Source organism: Coffea arabica, chromosome 1c, assembly GCF_036785885.1.
Source record: "Coffea arabica cultivar ET-39 chromosome 1c, Coffea Arabica ET-39 HiFi, whole genome shotgun sequence".
Taxonomy (NCBI): domain Eukaryota; kingdom Viridiplantae; phylum Streptophyta; class Magnoliopsida; order Gentianales; family Rubiaceae; genus Coffea; species Coffea arabica.
In genome coordinates, this window is record NC_092310.1 from 35,910,188 (window position 1) to 35,928,652 (window position 18,465).

The 18,465-nt window shown below is 42.9% G+C and overlaps 1 protein-coding gene across 1 annotated transcript; it reads left to right on the forward strand.

The window, feature by feature from the left end:
• The first annotated feature begins 587 nt into the window (after positions 1–587).
• LOC113722187 (polyneuridine-aldehyde esterase-like) lies at positions 588–2,529 on the forward strand. The gene is made up of 2 exons (XM_072063109.1): positions 588–1,165; positions 2,411–2,529. Exons 1-2 carry the CDS (start codon positions 785–787, stop codon positions 2,462–2,464), a joined length of 435 nt encoding a protein of 144 aa, XP_071919210.1. The 5' UTR covers positions 588–784; the 3' UTR covers positions 2,465–2,529.
• Positions 2,530–18,465: the final 15,936 nt, after the last annotated feature.

Sequence of the window (18,465 nt, forward strand, 5' to 3'; positions counted from 1 at the left end):
ATTTAAAAATAATTATACATTTAAACTCAATTTCTAGTGGATGTTAAACAAATAAATTTGAATTTTTTATCCATCTAATGACACTAAAATGTATTATTTCTTATCAAACAACATACAAAAAATAAAATAAAATTTCACATGAATTATAAATAGGTAATTCGGTATATCCATATCCATTTATTAATTATATATAAATTGATGACTTATTTATCAAATGAATATAAATGAATTGATCCAATTATACCAATTAGCTAATTATGATCTATCAAAACTCACCGGATTTACCCATCTTGATACCTCTGCTTATCAGCATAAAGCTCCACCCAAGCGCCGGTCCTTGTAGCTCACCCATGTTGACCGCAAACTTGCTAGCCTTAAAGGAAGAATTCATTTTTTTCCACAAACATGACAAGCAAATGAATAAAACAGAAGATGTAGATAGCAAAGTAGTTGCATCAACCATTTACATCAATTAAGAAAAAAGGTACGGTTGACCATATATGCTTCTTTTTACCAGCTAATTTTCAAGTTTTAATTAGGTTAGATAGCTTTAGTTTTCTATATTTTAACAAATTCATGTAAAAGAATTGGGTTTCTGAGATAAGATTTATGTCCCCTCCATCCTTTTCCAGGTTTGCCAAAAATCAAATAAAATAAAATATGCTTCTTTTTAAGTGTGAACCTTGAATTCTACGTAGACTATATTAGTAATTAGTTGGCCACCCTCATTACATACGAAGTCTCATGATCATTTGCTACTTCTGAAAAATCAAAACGTAACAAGATGGAAATTTCCAGTGACAAGCGACAGAAGCATTTTATTTTGGTACATGGTGTTTGCCATGGAGCTTGGATTTGGTACAAGCTGAAACCATTGCTCGAGTCAGCCGGCGGGCACAGGGTCACGGCGGTTGATCTATCTGCCTCCAGCATCAACACAAAAAGCATCCACGAGATCCACACACTTGAGGACTATGCTGAGCCATTAATGGAACTCATGGCTGCAATTCCAGCTGATGAGAAGGTAATACTAGTAGGTCATAGCTATGGTGGTTATAGCTTGGCTCTTGCCATGGAAACCTACCCCGAGAAGATCTCAGTTGCTGTTTTTGTTTCAGCCTTGATGCCTGATGCTGTTCATACCCCATCTTATATTGGGGAAAAGGTAACAAACTGATCTGACGGTGAGCATTAATTTGTAATTCTCATTCAGGCTCAAAATCAAACAGATTACAAACACGAAAGGAGATAATTGGATGGTGCTAAGAAAATCACCAATCAGCTAGTAGTAGTGCATATCGGATTTGGCTGAGATTCGAACACCGCCCGCCTCTCTTAGCTGGAAAATGGCTATTTTGATCCTTCAACTTTTGGGTTTTGACCAATTTAGTCCTTTATCTATCATTATGACTATTTTAAATCCTTTACCTTTACAAAAGAAGGCTAATTTAGGATCTTTAATGAAAAATTAAAAGAAAAAAACCATACACCGTACACCGTACACCGTACATGCATTGTTAGAAATGATAGTTTTTTGGTTTAATTAGATAGTTTTGGTTCATCATCTTGAGGGTCATATTCAATTTTGTTTCTTGTATGTCTATTAGGGTTTTCTAATTTCTCATTAAAAGTTGTGAAAATGAGAGTTTTTTTTGTTTTGAAAATGAGAATTTAAATTACTAAAATAACAAAATTAGATACGATCTTTAAAATAATAGATGAAAATGTTCATTTTTAGCGGTTCGCATGCCTTGCACTTGACTAATTTTGTTAGGGATTTTCAATTTTCCATTTGAGATCCTATGTTGATTTGTTTTTGGTAAAGATAAAAGATTAAAATTTTCAGTTTGAAATCCTTTTAGTAATATACTAGTGGGAGAGGCACATTAAAAAATATTCATAAAGAAAAAGATATAATTTATTGGTGATTATTGCAAATTTTGGTAGTCTTATAAATGACACTATCCTAGAAATGCATTATTAATTACTTGTGGGAGAGGCACATTAAAAAAAATTCATAAAGAAAAAGATATTATTTATTGGTGATTATTGAGAATTTTAATTGTCTTACAAATGAGAGTATAACATTTTTTTCTACTTTTGAAAAGGAAAAAGGTTATTAGTGGTTTTAGCTAATTAATAGGTTGTTGAATAGTGGAGGTCTACATGGAGAATGCGTATAATGGCAGTAGTTACATAAGAGTGAAAATTTTTGCTGATAGGATGTGGATATATTATGCTGAATCTTGAAAAGGTATATCTGAAATAACAAAAATGGCATAATTTTTTAACACCAAACTCGTGACTCATCCATTAGATATAGAGATATATTTATAGTTTCTCTTATGACAATACATTTTTGCTGAATTTTGCTTGCAATTTGTGTTGTTCTTATATTCTTCTCTGAAAGCTACTTGAGCTATACCCAGCAAGAGAGACATTAGACACACAATATTTATCCTAAGGTAGTCCAGAAAACCCAAGACGAGCACTATCTATTGGGCCCAAGTTTCTCACAACCAAAGCCTACCAACTATGCTCCACCGAGGTAAGCCCATTATTGCAATCATTAATTCTTGACCCTGTTTGGATTGCATTTTTTATAAATATTTTTAAATTTTTGTAAGAATATTTTTTCTCATATTTTAATTATATTTTTATCTCACATACATTACATTCTACAAAAAGTGCTGCAGAGGCTCCATCCTGGGTCTAGACACGTGGCAGCCCAGGACAGTCGGAGTTGGGCCTGGGCCCCAGGCCCCTGACAACCATCCTGGGGCACAACATCACTAGGGCTTTGAGAGGCTCTGGGAAACAATCCCGCCGAGGGCAGGGAGAATCCCCCTCAACGCGGGATTGAGGTTATCCCGGGTAGGTCCCGAAACGTACGGAGGTCGGACTCACAAGCAGGTATAAATGGTAACGCACACCAATTACACAAGGTACGCTCACTATTGGCAAATTACTCCCGACTGCTCTTCTTTCCGTGAATTCCGCTCACCGAAAAACTAACTTGACCGTCGGAGTGCTCTCGGGGACCACCTCGGGGCTCCCCAGTTAGTCACCATAGAGACTACTTCTTGTTTGTTTTGCAGGGCCGGGATACGTTCTCATCATCAGCACGCCGAACTCATCAGGTCAGCTCGGCTCGGGGAAGCTCAGCGCTTCTTCGTCTATGGGAAACGCAAGGTAATTGAAGTTGTGTTGATGGCCAGAACACGTTCCAAACGAACTGTAGAGAACGCCGACCCTGGAGCCGGCGAGGGGTCCCGACGAATGGAGGCCGAGGCGGCTCGGGACGCCGGGGGCTCAGCCCTTTCAGAGGAACGGAGACAGCAGATCTTTCAGTTCATGGTGGAGAATCTCCCCATATTGGAAGACATAATCCGGTAGGCGAAGGAAGGGGGTGAGGCCGGGGGTGCACCGACTTCCAAGGCGAAGGAGAAGGAACCCCCGCTCATCCTCTCAAAGGATGAGTCACAGGACCAACCTCCCAGAAGGAAGCGGCCACGGACCCCCCCTCGCCCACGGGCCTCGGTAGTCGGAGATAGTGAGAGGTACTCCCGCGACCGGTCCGCAGAGAGCCGTCCGAGAAACCCCTCCCCACGAAAGCCCGTGTGGAACGGCCCTGAATGTTTCCCCCGCTCGATCTGTCAAGAGCCGGCCGCACAACCTTCCCCAGTGGAAGCCTGTCTGAGACGAACTCGAGCAGATCCTGCGACCGCAGTTGTACGAGGACAACTACACGACCTCTCCCTTTACCCGGGAGATAGAGGACTACCCACTACCCCGGAGGTTCAAGATCCCGAATATTGAGTTGTATGACGTTTCAACCGACCCGGAGGACCACTTCTCGGTCTTCCTGACGCACATGCGTCTGCAAACCGCCGCGGATGAAATCCGCTACAAGACCTTCCCCATGTTTCTGAAGAGAAAGGCTCGGCTCTAGTTCCAGGGCCTGGCGCCGGGGTCCATCCGAAGTTTCACCGAGCTGGCTAGGCAGTTCGTCACCCAATTCGTCTCTTCGAAGATTTATTCGAAAAACGCGGCTCACCTGATGGCGATCCGACAAAAGCCAGACGAGTCACTGAGGAATTTCATGACCCGCTTTAACACGGAGAGCCTGCAGATCAGGGACAAGGATGAGAAGGTGGTCATGGCCGCCTTCACGAATGGGATCAGGGTAGAGGAATTCTTCTACAAGCTAGCCGAGAAGCCTCCTGGAAATCTGGAAGAATTTCTTGACCAGGGCGCACGCAGCCGCCAGCGCAGAGGAAGCAGCCCGCCTGAAAAGAGAGTCGGATCGGGAGCTCGGAGATCGGAGGGGACGGGGAAACCTCTCTGAGATCAAGGATGGCCTGGCCAAGAGAAACGTCTTTGACCGGCATTCGAAGGAAAAGGCCCCTGCTCCGCCCCCGCTCCCGGAGAAGGGCTATACCCCCTGACTCGGCCTAGGGTCTAGATCCTGGCAGTCATGGAGGCAAAGGGCCTAGGGGAACGGCCGCCTAAGATGAGGACCCCCCGGAACAAAAGGAATCAGAACCGGTATTGTGCCTTTCACCGTGACGTCGGGCACAACACGGAGGGGTGCTGGGCCCTGCGGAGGGAGATCGAGGATCTGATCCAGCGCAGTTTCCTGGGACGATTTGTGCGGCAAGTTTAACCAGCCCAGGAGTCAGGGCGCACCTACCGCGGGGACAGGGACGAGGGCCAGCGTCGCGGCCGCCCTGAGCGGCGTGACATTCCCCGGGACAACTTCCCCGACCAGGACACCCAGAACTTAGCAGGGGTGATAAACACCATCGCTGGGGGCTCCACGGGAGGGATAGCCATGCAGCTCGGAAAAACAGGCGACCTCTCCTCGAGGGAGATGATTCCCTGAACCGCCTGCGCATGGATGAGGAAATCACCTTCGGACCAAGGGACGCGGTTCCCCTGGCATCCGGAAACCGCGAGGCCATCGTAATAGACGTCGTCACCAATAACTATCGGGTGAAGAAGGTGTACGTCGACCAAGAAAGTGTTGTGGACATCTTGTTTTATCGGGTGTTCAAAGAGCTCGGCCTGGAGGACGGATAGCTGACCCCGATCCGGACACCGCTGGTGGCATTCACCGGACCACCCATTCACCCGGAGGGAATGATCACCCTGATGGTCACGGTAGGGTAGGCCCCAAAATGCCGGACCATCCCAGTCAATTTCGTGGTGGTCAAACAACCATCCCCATACAACGTGTTCTTAGGTCGGCCTGCTTTGAACGCCCTCCGAGCTATCCCCTCTTCTCTCCACCTCAGCGTCAAATTTTCCACTCCGGGAGGAATAGCAAAGGTGCACGGCGATCCGGAAATGGCCAGTGCTTGCTACTTGGCCATGCTCCGAGGACATGAGAAGGTGGTCGTCCAGACGACCAGCTTGGAGCCCTACATCCCGGGGGAGGAGGCCCAACAGCTGGGCACTCAGGACGAGATCGAGGAGTTACCCTTGAGGGAGGACAGGCCTGACCAGATCCTCCGCATCGGTGCGCGGCTACCCCCTGATGAGAAAGAGAGTTTGAAGGCCCTGCTGAGGGAGTATTCTCAGGTCTTCGCGTCGACGGTTGAAGACATGCCCGGGATTCCGACTGACCTGGCCGTTCACCACCTCAACATAGACCCCCGCTTCAAGCCAGTGAAGCAGAAGAATAGAAGCTTCGCCCCGGAGCGGAACGAGGTGATCAAGAAAGAGATCGGCAAGCTGTTGGACTCCAAGATCATCCTGGAGGTATACTACCCGACCTGGTTAACCAATCCCGTCCTGGTGAAGAAAGAGGACCAGTCTTGAAGGATGTGCGTGGACTTCACAGACCTCAATAAGGCCTGCCCTAAAGACTGCTTCCCCTTGCCGAGGATCGACAGGTTAGTAGACTCAACTGTGGGTTTTGACATTTTGTGTTTCTTGGATGCCTTCAAGGGATACCACCAGATAGAGATGGCCGAGGAGGACCGGGAAAAGACTTCATCACCGAGGAAGGGATTTATTGCTACCGGACAATGCCGTTTGGGTTAAAAAACGCCGGAGCTACCTACCAGCGTTTGGTCAACAAGTTGTTCCAAAAGCAGATCGGCAGGAGCATGGAGGCCTATGTGGACGATATGATCGTCAAGAGTCGAACTGACCGGCAGCTCGCTCCCGACCTGAGGGAAATCCTGAACATTCTATGGAAAAGCCGGATGCGGCTGAACTCGAAGAAATGTACTTTCGGGGTTAGGTCGAGAAAGTTCCTGGGCTTCCTAGACTCTCGAAAGGGGATCCGGGCCAACCCGGATAAACTCCAGACCATCATGGACATGGCCCCTCCGAGGAGCGTCAAAGAGGTCCAATGGCTCACGGGAAGGATGGCCGCCCTGAATAGATACCTCTCGTGCTCCGCGATAAGGGGGTTACCCTTCTTTCGAATCCTGAAAGCACCCAAGGACTTTCAGTGGATTGAGGAATGCCAGAAAACCTTCACCGACCTAAAGGCATACCTGGTTGAGCTGCCTGCTTTGACCGCCCCGGAGCGGGGAGAAACCCTGTTCCTATACTTGTCTGCCTGCAACGAGGCCGTTAGCGCGGTTCTAGTACGGGAGGACAAGGGGGCTCAGAGGCCAATATACTACGTCAGCCGTGCTCTACAAGAGCCGGAAACGCGGTACACGCCTGCAGAAAAATTAGTCTTGGCCTTGGTGCACGCCGCTCGGAAGCTCCGACCTTACTTCCAAACCCACAGCATTATTGTCATGACGGATCAACCCTTACGTCAGATAATCACCAAACCTGAGGTCTCGGGCAGAATGACCAAGTGGGCCGTCGAGCTGGCTGAGCACGACATCGGCTATCAGCCTCGCACTGCTATTAAAACTCAGGCCTTGGCAGACTTCCTTGCCGAGGGGGCAAGTTTGTCTATGGCTGAGCCGAGCTCTCCGCCCACGGAGGTACGGCCGGAAGAGCCGTGGGTACTATTCGCAGACGGGGCCTCGAGTAAGGAAGGGAGCGGTGCCGGCCTGCTGCTCACCTCGCCCACCGGGAAAGAGCTGATCTACGCACTCAGATTCAATTTCCCGGCATCCAATAATGAGGCTAAGTACGAGACCCTATTGACAGGATTGCGGATAGCCCACCAGATGGGTATAACTGCGATCAAAGTCCGGAGCGACTCTCAGCTCATAGTCCAACAAGTTCACGGGGAGTACGAGGCTAAGGAGGAGGTCATGAAGAAATACCTGGCTAAGGTATGAGAGGCAATAGCCCTGTTCGATACTTTTGAAATCGAGCGGGTGCTGAGATCCCAGAACAAGCGCGCGGACGCCCTGTCGAAACTGGCGTCCTCCTCGTTTGCTCACCTGAGCAAGGAAGTCTTGGTAGAGGTAGTCAAGCAGAAGAGCATTGACCCGGTCCAAGTCTTGGCCATAGACAGTTCGGCCACCTGGATGACTCCCCTCGTGAACTTCCTCAACTCGGGTGTCATTCCCGGGGACAAAACCGAAGCTCGCCGACTCCAGCTCAGAGTTGCTAAGTACGCCTACGCTGGGGGGACCCTCTATAGGAGGTCGTATCTGTCCCCTTGGATAAAGTGCGTGACTCTTGAGGAAGGTGACTACATCCTCCGTGAAGTTCACGAAAGCTTATGCGCGGCACATGTGGGATCTCGGGTGCAGAGGCCCCGTCCTGGTCCTTGAAACGTGGCAGCCCAGGACAGTCGGAGCTGGACCTGGGCCCCAGGCCCCTGACAACCATCCTGGGGCACACCACCACTAGGGTTTCGAGAGGCTCTGGGAAACTATCCCACCGAGGGCGGGGGGAATCCCCCTCAGCGCGGGATTGAGGTTATCCCGAGCAGGTTCCGAAACGTACGGAGGTCGGACTCACAAGCAGGTATAAATGGTAACGCACACCAACTACACAAGGTACGCTCACTATTGGCAAATTACTCCCGACTGCTCTTCTTTCCGTGAACTCCACTCACCGGAAAACTAACTTGACCGTCGTAGTGCCCTCGGGAACCACCTCGGGACTCCTCAGTTAGTCACCCTAGAGACTACTTCTTGTTTATTTTGCAGGGCTGGGATACGTTCTCATCATCAGCACGTTGAGCTCATCAGGTCAGCTCGGCTCGGGGAACCTCAGCACTTCTTCACCGGGTGTTGGCCAAAAAGTGCCTGTTCTTAGGCTACTATTGGCCCTCGGTGTTTCGAGATGCTGAGGCTCTAGTTCAGAAATGCCGGGCTTGCCAGGTGCACGCCCCGCTGCGCCACCAGCCAACTGGGGAGATGGTCTCCATCCATAGTCCTTGGCCCTTTGCCCAGTGGCGAATAGACCTTTTGGATCCCTTTCCCCGAGTTCCTGGCAGGTACAAGCACCTCGTGGTGCCCATCGACTATTTCACAAAGTGGATGGAGGCCGAGCCCCTGGCCACTATCTCTGAAAAAGCAATTCAGAAGTTCTTTTGGAAGAACATAGTCTGCCGCTTCGGGATTCCACATGTCTTGATATCTGACAATGGGCGGCAGTTCGCCGAAAACCCCTTCCGGAGCTGGTGCACCGAGCTCGGGATTAACCAACATTTCACATCGGTCGGCCACCCCCAGGCCAATGGCCAGGTGAAAAATGCTAATTGAACCATTTTGCAAGGAATAAAGACTAGGTTGGAATTAGCCCAGTCCAACTAGCTAGATGAACTCCCTAGTGTCCTCTGGGCTTACCGCACTACGCCAAGGGCGGCCACTCACGAGACCTCATTCTCCCTGACTTACGGAGCAGAAGCAGTGGTGCCCGCGGAGATCGGCCTCCCCTCGCCTCGGACACAGAACTTCGTTGTGTCAGCTAACGAAGAAGAGTTGAGATGTAACTTGGACATGCTGGAGGCCAAGCGCGAGGAAGCGGCGATACGGATGGCTAAGTACAAAAGCCAGCTCGCCCGCTATCATAACGCAAAAGTAAGGAACATGCAGTACCAGCCAGGAGACCTCGTCTTAAGAAAGAGCTCCGTCAGCCGAACCCATAGTTCCAACAAGCTCGACCCTAATTAGGAAGGGCCGTACAAAGTCCTGGAAACTAGCCGAGTCGGCTACTGCAAGCTTGCAAAATTAGATGGAGTGAAAATATCCCGCACTTGGCATTTCTCGAACTTGCGATTGTTCGTAGGTTAGATTGGGCCAGGGAAGTCTATTCTTCAGAATTCGTGTAAAAGTTCGTCATTGAATAAATGTCAGACTTTTAACTTTCCTTTTACCAACGCCGTTTAGTTTTAAAGTTTAGGTCCTACACTAGCACATTCAGACAATATTAAGTGTCCTAGTGGGGGGTTGGAGATGAATGGTAACGGATGGAATGCCTTTAAAGTTTGAGAGTAGATGCTCGACCCAGGAGGTCGGCATGGCTGCCTTTAAAGCTGTAAAGTTTGGTGTTTGGCTACAGAGGCCGGCGCATCATAAACCATTTTGATGTAGTTTGTTGAAATCCGGGAGTTCGACGTTCGACCCAGGAGGTCGGCATGACTGCCCTGGAAGGGTGGTGCTCGGACCCGGAGGTCGGCACATCGCGAATTACTTTTGCACAACGCTCGGCCAGGAGGCCGGCAGGACTATCTTTAAAATCTCGCACTCGACCCAGGAGGTCGGCAGGGTTGCCTTTAAAGTTTGGTACTCGATCCAAGAGGCCGGCATGATTGTCTTTAAAATTCTGACGCTCGACCCAGGAGGTCGGCATGGCTGCCTTTAAAGTTGGGTGATCGACCCAAGAGGTCAGCACGTCGCTAATTAGCCTGATGTAGTTTGTTGCTACCTTAAACTGTTGCCCTTGACAACTCAGTTGTTAGCTTAAAGCTTGGTAGATGCTCGACCCGAGAGGCCCGGCACATCGTTTTGGTGGATCAGTTCGATGCTCGACCCGGGAGGTCGGCAGACCACTTCAATTATCAAGGCTCGACGCAAGCAAAGATTGAAAGTCAAAATTAGGCAGTTTTCATTGAATGCTATTTCATATATACATTCAAAACCTATCTATTACAAAGCCTACCGAGCTATAAAAGGAAAATGGAAAGGGTTTCTGGAGTGGTCGCTACCCTTAGGCAGACAAACCTCTTGCAGGTGACTACTGACATGAGGAAAACCCGGCAGCAGGTTTTACATACTGGGAGAGTTGGTGATGCTAGATATCCGTACCCTTCACACTGGGGAAAGATATGCTTTCTCTCTACCCCAAAAATGAAAGCCTGGCCATGTACAGCTCGTCCCCCTCAACACCCCTAGGCCACCGGCTACTTTCCGGAAGCCCTGCCGGGAGCCTCGTCATCCTCCAAGGGAACCTCCGCCAGATCGGCTCCCACATCATCTCTGCCCACCATATCCTTTAGGGCATTGTGTAAGAGGCTCGGAAGAGGGAGAGAAAATAGGGGATGGAGCAGATCTGGAAGTAGATCAGGAATCCAATGATGATCCTGATCGAGTTGGGGTGGACCTGGGTGATCCTGAGCCCCCAGTAGTTTAAGATCTCGGCCAGGGTCGAGGGAATGGGGAGCCGGAGCCCTGCGACCAACTGCTCCCTATAGATGGCTACGAAGCCGAAGGAAGGTCGGCTACCTCGGTCGTTGGGCCCGGCAGTCCTCGAGTCAAAGGCCGGAGGAATAGAAAAAGACCCGGCCAGCTCGGCCACTGCCTCGGGTGAGAGAGTGACTTCTTGCTGGTCGGGATGACCATAGCCAAGTCCAGGATCATCCCCCTGCTCGGAGGCAGGGGTACCCTCGGAGGAGTCCCTGTCCTCACCAGCCCTTCCCCGGGCTCCGCCGGGGGAGTCATGGGGGGACTTGGAGGAAGGGACGGAGATGGCCTGTCGCTCGACGAAAGCGTTGAGCTCGACCGCCTCCTCCAGGATCTGGGCCAAGGGAGAATGGGCAGATGGAGAGCTCATGATGACTATAGACTCGAACAGGTCGAGATTGGAAGCGGAAGAAGAAAGAGGTGGAAGAGAGAATGAAGATGAGGATGAGGATGAAGACGAAGAAGAGATGAAGATCCTGGGGGCTCTACGGTGGGCAGGAATCTGGGAGGTGGTGGAAGTAACGTCGGACCGATCCGACATAAAAAGCGGAAGATGGCAAGAGGAAAGAAAAGGAGAGCAATGAAGGAGGGAAAAGGACTTACTGATGAACGGAATGGGAAAAGGGGGAAGAATCGCCGGAATCTGGGCACTTGGGGTTGGGAGTCTCGCCGCTGGAATTTCAGAGAATGAGAAAACTCACGAGGGGAAGAAAATGGCAAAGAGAGTCGGATGAAATTTGGCAACCCCTATTTATAGGGGGTGGAATAGGGGGAAACGGCTGTCTGAATTTGAATCGCCCCATGTGAACGCATTTAAGAGCGGTACGGAGACCGAAGAGACGCGACAACTGAAAGGACGCGGGCGCAGCTTTTTCAGTAACGGCACTGTACCGGAGGTGACCATGGCAGAGCAGTGCGACGCTGAGCTCTCACGTGGCAAGGGTGTAGATTAGGTCTACCTGGAAGCCCTACCTAATCTAGGGGGCTAGTGCAGAGGCCCCGTCCTGGGCCTAGACATGTGGCAGCCCAGGACAGTCGGAGCTGGGCCTGAGCCCTAGGCTCCTAACAACCGTCTTGGGGCACACCACCACTAGGGCTTCGAGAGGCTCTGCGAAACAATCCCGCCGAAGGCGGGGAGAATCCCCCTCAGCGCGGGATTGAGGTTATCCCGGGCAGGTCCCGAAACGTACGGAGGTCGGACTCACAAGCAGGTATAAATGGTAACGCACACCAACTACACAAGGTACGCTCACTATTGGCAAATTACTCCCGACTGCTCCTCTTCCCGTGAACTCCACTCACCGAAAAACTAACTTAACCGTCGGAGTGCCCTCGGGGGCCACCTCGGAGCTCCCCAGTTAGTCACCCTAGAGACTACTTCTTGTTCGTTTTGCAGGGTTGGGATACGTTCTCATCATCAGCACGCCGAGCTCATCAGGTCAGCTCGGCTCGGGGAAGCTCAGCGCTTCTTCAAGTGCTATAGTATTTTTTTCTCCCAAAACTCTCCAAAAATTGCAATCTAAACAGGCTCCCTCTTTTTCATTAGCAATATTGCAAGTTGAAGTAATTAAAACACCTTTTTTCGTTTCTTAGGATATTGAATTGGCAAAATTGTTGATTAGGCCAAGCCCCCTACTCGAAGAGAATTTGTCAAAGAGGAAAATGTTTTTTGCAAAATGGTATGGCTCGGTATCATATGTACTGAGGATAAAGGATTACCATCAGATTTCCAAAGATGGCTGGTTAAAAACATCGGGGTGGCAGAAGTGAAAGAGATTGTCCACGCTGATCATATGCCAATGCTATCGAAACCCCAGGAGCTTTGTAAATTTCTTTTGGAGATATCTAGTAAATTCATGTAAGCTTTGTATGTCTATAGCTATATCAACCAACTACTGCTATTTACGTCTATATACTCCATTTTTATAATTTTATTCTAAATACAGGTGTCGTGAGGTTTGGAAATTTAGCACCGTTTGAGAAAATACTGGATGTACTCAATTTCCTCTGACGTCAAGCATATCTTGTAGGGAAGCCTTTATGGTGGGAACATGCCTATGGTAGGGAGGCCGGCAGAGAGCGACACGTGTTGACGTTATATACAGTCTAAACAGAGACGTTAAATTGTTGCACAATGCGTGAAGAGAAAATATACGAGAATCGTCTGCGGATGCAACCAGAAAGCACACTGACTTCCGTACGAGTTGGGACAGGAAGTGTTATTGCATGTTAAAATCAGAGGCATTTATGTATTTGCAAATGTACCCGTTACCAATGGAAAAATGTTGCAAATGCCTTGGACAAAAAATGTGCGTAAAAAAGGTACCAAAATTTTAAGAAATAATAAATGATTATCGCACATGTGTGGGGGATAATAATTTGGAAGAAGGAAAAGTGGAGGTAAACGAAAGGATTCAAGCCTTCATTATATTTATATACATATATAAATTCAGTACCCAAGTGTTCAGCTTAAGCATCCGAGAAAATGGTCCCATAACTATCGATGCGGTAAACAACACAGTTTTAGACATGATATAATAGGTTCTAAAAATTTTAGCGATCATTTGATTACCCGTTAGATCTATCCATTTGAATAGGATTATGGGTAAAAATAAGGGAGTAAATTTGTCATTCAAAATAGTAAGTTAACGTAATAAATTAGTAACTTTTGCAATCGAAAAGCTAAATTGTAATTAATATGAAACATACTTTTTAAACAGATAAATTACAATAGTACATCCCAAATATACTTTTGAGGGAGTAAGTTTATTTGAAGTAAAAATATGTTTTTATACAGAAATAGTGAGTTTTAGTTATAACATAGTAAATTTGATTAATGACAAAAACATGCTAATTTATGGCCATAATATTGTATTATGCTTAAAAAAACTTATACATAACCCATATTTTAGAGTTATTTGAAATAACACAAAAATGTATTATTAATGATTAAAACTGAGTACGTTACTTAGTCAGTACAGTTATTATATTTGTATACATACTTGATGGTATGTATATAAATAAGCATTTTTGAGATTTATGGGGAAAAATTGATTTTTTTCTTTTGCAGTTTAAAAAAAAGGTAAGCGAAAATCTTTTTTCTCAGAGCACAAAAATCCACAAGTCAAAGTTATTGGTCTAAAGGGGAAAGAAACATTCTGAATATCATTGTTTATAGTACTAAATAAATTAGATGTAAAATGCTCGTTAAAAGCAGGTGCGTTGACATATAATAAAGAAAAGACATAAAGAGCAGGCTTTTACGGGAAAAGTTGTCATTCATAAAAATAGCAACGCTTTACGGTTTTCTTATCAATCTTGCAACGTATGAGCAAAATGGCAATAATTAAAATAGTATTTTATTCGAATTATACATATTTCATTAATTTTTTTCCATTTAAAAAATGAATGAGAATCTTTTATAAGAAAGCACATAAGTCAAAGGAATGGTGTAATAGGGAAAAGAATAGCATATACGTACAGTACCTATAGTTTATGTTCGAAGGACTGTAGTGCTATTTTTGAAAAATATTCCGAAAAATATGTAATTGAAACGGAACCGATTCTTCACTACTTAAAATATCAAATCTGTGATTGTGTTGTAATTGTTATCCATTGGTATCGTAAAGTATCATTTTCCCATCAAATTTCACCTTTTTAACACCAATTTTCCTATAAACCAATTCATTTATCGGATAAAATACATGAAAATTCGGTTTTGAATAAAACAGTAGCTGTTTATGGCTTTCCTCCATTATAAGAACAGAGTACCCATTTTTGCATAAACAAATTTATTTATCGGATGAAATAAAAATAAACCTATTGTTCAATAAAACACTAACTCTTTATGTCTTTCCTCCAATATAAAAACAGAGTACCCATTTCAGCCCCTCTACAAAAATTCCACCTCTTTAACACCAATTTTCTCATAAACCAATTTATTTGTCGGATAAAATACATGAAAATTCGATTTTTCAATAAAACACTATTTCTTTATGACTTTCCGCCATTATAAGAACAGAGTACCCATTTTTGCATAAACAAATCTATTTATCGGATGAAATTAAAATAAATCCATTGTTCAATAAAACACTAACTCTTTTTGGCTTTTTTCCATTATAAAAACTGAGTATCCATTTTAGCCTCTCTAGAAAAAAAATCTTGGCTTTGTCACTGACTGAAATGTTTGTAACTAAGATTTATCATTAGTGAAAAAATGTATGATACGTAATTTTTTCACTGTATTGAATTTATATGATGGCAAATTAAATGGGTCAATTGGATTAGTGTGCAGCAGTTTTTGTGAATGATTCTGAGAGTAAACTATATTATGGCAATAAAATACATTGAATTGTGAAAATTATTATTTCAACATGCTCCTAAATTTTGGATATGTGACTTTCGCTATTGCGAATATCTTAAATCAACAGTTAGTTATTACTATGAGTAATGTGGTAAGTGTGAGTTGTGAATGTCAGTAATAACTGTTAGTTAATACTATCAGTAAAGTCAGTAGTAAATGTGAGATGTTAATTGAAATTTGCAGATATTAATTTGACATGGTTGGTTATTATCTGTTAGTTAAAATTCGGGATTTTTAATTTTATTGGTTAGTGGGGAAAATGTGAGAGAAATGTGGGAAAAACATGAGCATGATTATAGGATTTGTACGAGCAATTAAAGGATTAGTTGTGAGATAAACATTTCTTAATTTTAGAAATGTAAAATTGTAATAAAATAGTATTCAAACTTTTGACAATTTGGAAAGCTCCTTATCTAAAATTCTCTCTGCAATACATATAACAGATATAGATGTCTTTTTTTTGGTGGTTGAATGTCATATTCGCGAACTATCTATAGAAAAAAATAAATTTGTAGACTAAACTAATTTTGTTATACCAACTCTGTTATTCTTATTATTGTATTAATTGTTATGCTATTTCTCTCATTTTGTTAGGTCTACGTTAATGCAAGTTTAATTCCTATTATGTCTTGTGTCCCAGAAAATACATATTATCCTATTTAGGTGGATACGTCCAACTGATAATCAAATTGATGCTAAAAATTTAGAATGAATAAGTTGCTTTTGCATAATGATTGGAAAGGTTTCTTGAGACTTTATGAATGAGGTGTCTTGTAGTTGCCAAAAGAATTTGTAGCATATTTTTGTATTGGAAATGGAGTTAAAACTTGCTATGGGTAACTCTTCTATATTTCAATTTCATCGTAAAGGGTAATTTATTGTTCAACCTAATTTCATTCTGATTTTATCTAACTAATAAATTAACATATGAAAATAGATAATTTATGGAGTAAAGCCATAAGTAGCTGGTGCTTTTATTGAAAAATGAATTTATTTTTATTTTATCTAATAAATAAATTTGTTTATAAAAAATGGGTACTCTATTTTCATAATGGAGGAAAGCCATAAAGCTAGTGTTTTATTGGAAAACAGATTTAATTTTATTTTATCCGATAAATAAAATTTTTATATGCAAAAATGGGTACTGTGTTCTGATAACGGAGGAACGTGATAAAGAGGTAGTATTTTATTGAAAAATGGGTTTATTTTTAGTTTAGCCGATAAATAAATGTTTAATGACAAAATAGGTACTTTGTTCTTATAATGGAGAAAAGTCATAAAGAGCTAGTGTTTTATTGGAAAATGGATTTCATTTTAATTTAGTCGATAAATAAATTTTGTTTATGTAAAAATCAGTACTTTGTTCTTATAATGGAGGAAAGTGCAAAAGAGTTAGTATTTTATTAAAAAATAGGTTTATTTTAAGTTTAGGCGATAAATAAATTTTTGTGAGAAAATGGGTATTTTGTTCTTATAATGGAGAAATGTCATAAAGAGTTGGTGTTTTATGGGAAAACAAGTTTATTTTTATTTTATCTGATAAATAAAATTTTTGATGAGGAAAATGGGTACTGTGCTCTTATAATGGAGAAAAGTCAAAAAGAGCTAGTGTTTTAACCTAAAATTGTTTTTTTTTATTTTATCCATTCATTTTTTTAGGGAAAAATGAGTACTCTGTTCTTATAATGGAGGAAAGGCATAAAGAGCTAGTGTTTTATTGCATAAAAGGTTTATTTTTTTTCATCCAATAAATAAAATTTTAAGGGAAAACGGGTGTTAAAGAGGTGGTATTGGATGAAAAAATGATACTTTAGAATATCAATGGATAACAGTTAAAACACAATCATAGATTTGGTATTTTAAATAATGAAGAATCGGTTCCGTTTGCATTGCATATTTTTCGGGGTATTGTGAAAAACAGCACTGTAGTCCTTCGAACGTGAAATACAAGTACTGTACATATTTGCTATTCATTTTCCTTTTAGACCAATCCTTTTGACTTATGTGCTTTCTGATAAAAAATTTCAATAATTTTTTTATTTGCAAAAAATAAATTAATTATGTATAAATAGAAAAGATTACTATTTCAATTATTGGCACTTTGCTCTTGCTTTGGAGGACTGGTAAGAAAGCCGTGAAGAGCTGGAATTTTTATTAATGAAAACTTTTTCCATAAATGGCCAGATTTTTATGACTTTCCTTTATTATATGTCAAACTACCAGTTTTTAACCAGCATTTTACATCTATTTATTTGGTACTTTAAACAATGCTATTCAACTGTATCTTTCCCTTTCAGACCAACTATTTTGACTTGTGGATTTTGGTGCTCTGGGCAAAAAAAATTTCGCTTACTTTTTTTTTTTAAACTGCAACAGAAAAAATTTAATTATGTATAAATTTCAAAAATACTAATTTTTTCACATACGATCAAGTATTTATACAAGTATATTAACATTACTTACTAAGTAAGGTACTCAATTTTAATCATTAATAAAACATTTTAGTGTTATTTTAAATAACAAAAAAATATGGGCTTGGCAAAAGTTTTTTAAGCATAATAGAGAATTTTTGCCATAAATTAGCATGTTTTTGTCATTAATCAAATTTACTACGTTATAAGTAAAAATGATTATTTATGTATAAAAACATACTATTATTTCAAATAAACTTACTCCCTCAAAAGTATATTGAGGATAAAAATTGTAATTTATCTCTTTAAAAAGTATGTTTCGTAATATTTTCAATTCACGTTTTGGGCTACAAAAATTACTAGTTTATTACGTTAACTTACTATTTTAGATGACAAACTTACTTCCTTATTTTTACGCATAATCCTATTCAAGTGGATAAGTCCAACAGGTAATCAAATTGTTGCTAAACTTATTATAACCTATTATAATAATTTTTTTTTACCATAACGATAGTCATGGGACCATTTTCCCCAAATGTTTAAGCTGAACACTTGGTCACTAAATTTATATATGTATATAAATATAATGAAAGCTTGAATCCTTTTGTTTACCTCCACTTTTCCTTCTTCCAAATTATTATCCCCCATGTGTGTGCGATAATCATTTATTATTTCTTAAAATTTCGGTACCTTCTTTATGCACATTTTTTGTCCAAGGCATTTGCAACCTTTTTCCAGTCGTAATGGGTACATTTACAAATACATAAATGCCTCTGGTTTTAACATGCAAAACACTTCCTGGCCCCAACTCATACGGAAGTCAGTGTGCTTTTTCGTTACATCCGCAGACGGTTCTCGTATATTTTCTCTCCACACGCAGTACAACAATTTAACGTCTCCGTCTTCCTACCATAGGCAGGTTCCCACCATAAAGGTTTCCATCTTGTAGTGCACAAGTATCAACCAATCATCACTAATAATAGTGTGGTGAGTCATTTCTTGTCTTCACAACATGCTAATACTGGTCAAAAGTTACCAAGTAATGTGGTGGGTCACTCATTATCTGTGTGTGTCTAATCAAGACAAAGAATGGCTCACCACTATTATTTGGATAAGTGATTAATATTAACCA

Excerpts from the sequence above, each read along its gene's own strand:
- LOC113722187 (XM_072063109.1), top strand. The coding sequence starts at position 785 with ATGGAAATTTCCAGTGACAAGCGACAGAAGCATTTTATTTTGGTACAT. Across the intron at positions 1,166-2,410 it reads CATCTTATATTGGGGAAAAG|CTACTTGAGCTATACCCAGC; the intron begins GTAACAAACTGA and ends CTTCTCTGAAAG.